The following is a 5,678-nucleotide window of genomic DNA, read 5'->3' as shown; positions in this document are numbered from 1 at the left end:
GGATTTGAACTTAGAATCATAGCTGATGCCTTGTGCTTCTGGTGTCTGTTGCAAAATCTGGCTCGCATTTGCGAGCATGGGCAGGGGAACTGATCTCGTATTTGCGAACTAGTAAAATTCCTGTCAGGTTCGCATCTGTGAACCACTTCCTCGCATTTGCGAAGAATGGGTGGGTAGCAAGGGATCACATTAGCGATAGATAGGGCGCATTTGCGAGAGGGCCACAGTTCACAATTACGAACAAATCATCGCAAATGCGATGATAACAGAGATAGAGCGTCTTTGCAATTGCGAAGTATGTCTCCCGTTTGCCGGGTTCGCAATTGCGAATCCCAGGTCGCAATTGCGATACCTGCGCCTAGTCAAAAGCTGAGTTAGGCGGGATTTTTGTTCATTCTTTCAAAATTTCAACCCTAGAAACCTTAGAGGCGATTTTTCCAAGGGCTCTTCTTCCTCAATTCATCGGTAAGTGATTCTAACCTACTTTCTTTCAATTACCCATTATATTAAGATTTCAACCAAAAAATCTAGGATTTTCATGGTAGAGATTGGGGATTCGAGTAGAATTAGGAATTTTTATAAATTTGGAATTTAGACCTCAAACTGAGGTCGGATTTCGAAATAAATTACATAACCGGGCTCAGAGGTAAATGGGTAATCGGGTTTTGGTCCAAATTTTGGCTTTGGACCAAGCGGGCATGGGAGTTAACTTTTGTTGACCTTTTCAATAATGACCTAAATTAAACATCTTTCATTCGTGGGTAGTTCCTAAGGCTTATATTGAATCATTTGGTTGATAATTTGCTAGATTTGGTTGGTTCGGAGGCTTGTTTGAAAGGCAAAGCCGTGGTTGAGCTTTGAGTCAATTTTGGAGCGAGGTAAGTATTGTGGTTAACCTTAACTTGAGGAATTAGGACTTGTTTGCCTACTTGCTACGTGTTTAAATATTTGGGTACAACGTATATGTGAGGTGGCGAGTACTTATGCATTGTTATTGGGTTAAAGCATGCGGGTGTGACTTATTTATTGTAATTTATATCCTTATTTGATTACGATATCCATGCTTAGACTAGTCTATTACTAAATTGATCGTTCTTTATGCAATTATGAACTATTTATGATAATTGAGTATTTTTTTTGGAAGTTGAGGTTTGGTATTGTGGAGCCATTGTTGACGTAAGGTTTATTCATGCTTATTCTATCTCCCTAATCATATATATATTCACTACTACCTGGTAAGGGAGAGTTTTAAATCACGAAGGGTGATGCCGTGCCGATTATTATTTTGTTATTGATTAATACATAGTGAGGAAGAGAGTTAAAGCACGAAGGGTGATGTCGTGCCGTATTTATCGTTTTATGATGAAATTGAGAGTAAAAGCACGAAGGGTGATGCCGTGCCGTATTTATTATTTTATGAAGAGATTAAGAGTAAAAGCACGAAGGGTGATGCCGTGCCATTGTCGTTGTTCCATGGTGAGGTTGAGAGTAAAAGCACGATGGGTGATGTTATGTAGTCTTTATTCATTATGTTATCTGTTTCCATTTGTTGGTGATTTACTTGACAATTTTATGTTGTCTTTTCTGTTATGTCTATTGTATCCTGTTCCACCTTCGCATGCCCCCCCCCCCAATAGCACATGTTTCATCTTTATTGTTGTTATGTTGTTCGTATATTTTCGTTTGCACAAGTTTAATTACGTGGGTGTCCCGTCATAACCTTGTCACCACCTCGTAGATGTTAGGCTCGTCACTTATGAAGTACATTGGATCGGTTGTACTCATACTACACTCTGCACTCCTTCTGCAGATTTTGGTACTGGTCCCAGCTGTCCGTGAGGCGCATCAGCTCGGATTAGCTCATTTGGAGACTCGAGGTAGATCTGCTGGCGTCCACAGAACTAGAAGTCCCCTTTCCTCTTTCCTTATTTTCTGTTCATCTCATTCGAGACAGTTGTATTTATTTCAGACTCTATTTGTAGAACTTCTAAAAGCTTGTGTACTTGTGACTCCAGATCCGGGGTGTACTAGATATTGGATTATTATGCTATTTCGTACTTTATTTTGGCTCCATTTCTGTTTAATTGGTTAAATTGTTCGAAGTGTTTAAGATTGACAAAGAATTACTCTAACGTTGACTTGCCTAGCAAATGTAAGACACCATCACGATTCCGAAGGTGAGAATTCTGGGTCGTGCAATTTTCAAATAGATACTCTTAAATTTTTTTCTTTAAATTTATTAAACTGTAACACACTTTCAAAAAAATCTAATAATTTTCTTACAGAAATAGCAAAAGAAAATTCTATACATACAAATAATAGTAAACTAATGAAGTAACCAAAAAGAAAAGACTGTAACGGAAACAAAACTAACAAAGTGTAATAGAAGGAAGAAAGTTGTACGGCAATCTAAACAAATTTCTTAGGATATATGTGTGTGTATGTGTTATTATCGAATTAGTAATCCACATACGTGGGCTTATAATATTTATTTACTCAAATAAAAAAAAATCAAACTTCACAGGGTGCTTCTAGATTTTACTACTAAACTAAAAAAACTCACTATTAGTATAGAAAAGAAACCTGATAAACTAATACTAATGAAATAAATGGTTAAGTGTCAACCCTTTAGTTTACAAGGAACCCGTAAAGCAATTTTTGAGAAAGAATAACAGTCTCAGGATAATTTTATGAAAAAGGAATGATAGCCTTCTACAAATTTTGACTCGATCTCGAAACCTTCTACAAATTTTGAACCCACTCGACCAGCGTTTCATAGCCTTCATGTTTGTCAAGCGGATTCATTTGCAAAAATATATCAGCCAATTGTCTTTTTCCAATATAATTTATATACATAAATAGCAATATATTTTTGCGAAACGGATTTAATTGAACGTACAACTTCAATGTAGGTCCACACCTGAGTACACTTAATAATTAACACTCTAGAGACCACCATTTAGTTAACTGCAATGTGAAGGGCTCAAATCAATATAGTAGTTGGGTTCCCTGTCAACTATTCAGAGCACAATAATAGACTTAATTTTTAAATAAAATAAAATAAGAATATAGCTAAAGGGCTTAACGTTTACCCAATTAATTAGATTAGGTGCGTTGCAACTAGCCTAAAAAAATTAATAAATAATAAAGCAACTTGGCCTAATACTGCAGCCCCATGTAAGCACTGTTTGGTTTTATCCTCTGGTTGTTCTGAATAAACAACTAGTGTGCAATGTCAGTTTACTTTTGAATAACTCAACGTTCCTTAGCCGCCTGTAATTTGCTTGTTGCATACAATTATTAGAACAAAAGTTGCCGTGTTGACTGACTGAAACCTTTGCCACTGCTTCTTATATAAACAAGAAATTAACACCAAAACTGGAAAAGAATAATAATGTCTTCCTTTTCAGAATCAAATCTTGGCAACTATGGCTTCCTTATTATCGGTGCCATTGTCTCTATCATCCTCATCAATGCAATTAAGACTATCATCAAGGATAGACTCCATTACTTCAACAACCAAGGTTTGACATGTCCTTTTCCTGTTGATTTACATGTATTAGATTGTAATTTATAAGGCCTTCTTAATTAAATAAACCACAGACACCTCTTTATTTTGCTCAATCATAAACATTAGACACCTCATTATTTGCTTAATTATGTCTCCAACATCGTGCAGCTAGTGAAGGAGGAGAGCCAAGTAGAGCTCCTCAGAAAGTTTTACCAATTGAGATGTCCTTGGATGAGCTAAATATACTAACTGATAACTTTGATGAGAAAGCTCTGATTGGAAAGGGATCTTATGGCTGCGTTTTTGGTGCTAAATTAAGCAATGACCAACAAGTAGCAATAAAGAAATTGGATACTAGTTCTTCACCAGAACCAGATTCCGACTTTGCAGATCAGGTTGATATTCTCCTCCTTTTCGTGTAACTAGTTGTAAGTATTACTCCATTTAAGAAGATATTTTCCATTTTACATATGCAGTTAGCAATGGTTTCAAGACTTAAGCATGAGCATTTTGTGACTCTAATGGGTTATTGCGTGGAAGCAAACAATCGAATCTTGGTTTATGAGTTTGCAACCATGGGCACGTTGCATGATGTATTACATGGTAATAGGCTTTCCAATCTTGGTATGAATTCATTAAGAATAACCCTTTGTATAAGTAATTGTGATTCTTGGATGTAGGTAGAAAGGGAGTACAAGGTGCTAAGCCTGGTCTACTTCTTACCTGGAATCAGAGAGTTAAAATTGCTTGTGGTGTAGCTAGTGGCCTCGAATATCTACATGAAAAAGTTGAACCTCCAATTATTCATCACGATGTTAGATCTAGCAATGTACTACTCTTTGATGATTTCACAGCAAAGATTGCTGATTTCAACTTGACAACCTCTGAATCTTCAGAGGACTTTGGCTACCATGGTCCAGAGTAAGCCTTGCATTGTTAAAACTTACCCTAACATTCCTAGTTAGCTTATACTGAAATTAGAGGCATATATTCTTGTCCTGTATGGTGCAGGTATGCCATGGAAGAAGAGATAACAAAGAAAAGTGATGTTTATAGTTTTGGAGTTATTCTATTGGAGCTGTTGACAGGAAGGAAGCCAATATTAGATTATAAAGGGCAACAGAGTCTTGTTGCATGGGTAGGTTCTTATATATCCCTACCTAGCTAATTGATCTCATCTTTATGCACTCATTCATCCTCAAATCTTCTGCAGGCAACTCCCCTATTAAGTGAAGATAAAGTGAAGGAGTGTGTTGATCCCAACCTAAATAATGACTACCCTCCAAAGGCAATTGCCAAGGTTTCTTTTTCTTTCAACAAAATTCTTGTCAAACAAGGCCTAATATTTATTTTTATTTTTATTGGGCATAACGTAACCACTATCGGGTTATTCTCAGGTGGCTGCTCTTGTAGAACTTTGTGTTCAATATGAGGCAGATTTCCGGCCAAACATGTCAATTATGGTCAGGGCACTGAAGCCACTTCTCAATGCAAATTAAACTAGAACCTCAAGCATACAACATTATTCTTAATTGAAACAAGCTGCAGGGACAGTTTTAAGTACCAACAGGGCTGTGACCCAAGTCATGGTTCCGTTGCCAATCCAAGGAAAAAGGAAATCTTGCTAAAGGACTATTGGAATGTTGTTTTCTTAACTGATTTGTTTAAGATTAAATATATTATGTTCTCATTTTCAAAGTGTGTGCAATGGATGTTTGACTACTCGAAGACTACTACTTGGCGATGATTTCCAAGTTTCCATGTTTACGAATTTGGCATAAGTAGGTCTCGTCTCGTTTAGTCTTTTGGACATGAATAAGGATTCAAATTTCCATAATACTCGCATCGTTTTTTGGTCAAACGCAAAAGATAGAGATTCCTCCATCGATCCCAAATCCATTATCTAATGGGAAAAGGTCTATTATTCCTATACCTTAGATAACTAGTTTACGTTTAAGCCGTTATCTTTCTGTCCAAATATAACCTTACCGCTAACAAAGTAGATAGATTCGCCCCTAACCCTAACAGATGTCCACCTCTCCTTGTAAACCGCTACCTGGGTATCCTTTTTCACCTGTCCTTCCTTTTCCCGTTACAACTTGTTTGGATTGTTGTTACATGTCATTTTATAATGTATCATATTGTATTGTACTGTACTGTATTATAT

The 5,678-nt window shown here is 36.7% G+C and overlaps 1 protein-coding gene across 1 annotated transcript; it reads left to right on the top strand.

Annotated features, from left to right (window-relative positions):
• Positions 1-3,250: 3,250 nt before the first annotated feature.
• Positions 3,251-5,209, top strand: LOC107828972 (putative protein kinase At2g41970). Its single transcript, XM_016656372.2, has 7 exons — positions 3,251-3,524; positions 3,680-3,906; positions 3,988-4,114; positions 4,192-4,432; positions 4,523-4,649; positions 4,725-4,811; positions 4,909-5,209. The coding sequence occupies exons 1-7, from the start codon at positions 3,395-3,397 to the stop codon at positions 5,008-5,010; spliced, it is 1,041 nt and encodes a 346-aa protein (XP_016511858.1). The 5' UTR covers positions 3,251-3,394; the 3' UTR covers positions 5,011-5,209.
• Positions 5,210-5,678: the final 469 nt, after the last annotated feature.

This window comes from Nicotiana tabacum, chromosome 4, assembly GCF_000715075.1.
Source record: "Nicotiana tabacum cultivar K326 chromosome 4, ASM71507v2, whole genome shotgun sequence".
Lineage (NCBI taxonomy): Eukaryota > Viridiplantae > Streptophyta > Magnoliopsida > Solanales > Solanaceae > Nicotiana > Nicotiana tabacum.
Note: the sequence above shows the minus strand (reverse complement) of the source record. Positions and strands in the feature narration are given on the sequence as shown.

Bases quoted from the DNA above. Each gene is read 5' to 3' on its own strand.
- LOC107828972 (XM_016656372.2), top strand. From the start codon at position 3,395: ATGTCTTCCTTTTCAGAATCAAATCTTGGCAACTATGGCTTCCTTATT. The intron at 4,433-4,522 runs GTAAGCCTTGCA...TGTATGGTGCAG, and splicing joins TTTGGCTACCATGGTCCAGA to GTATGCCATGGAAGAAGAGA. The intron at 4,650-4,724 runs GTAGGTTCTTAT...AATCTTCTGCAG, and splicing joins AACAGAGTCTTGTTGCATGG to GCAACTCCCCTATTAAGTGA.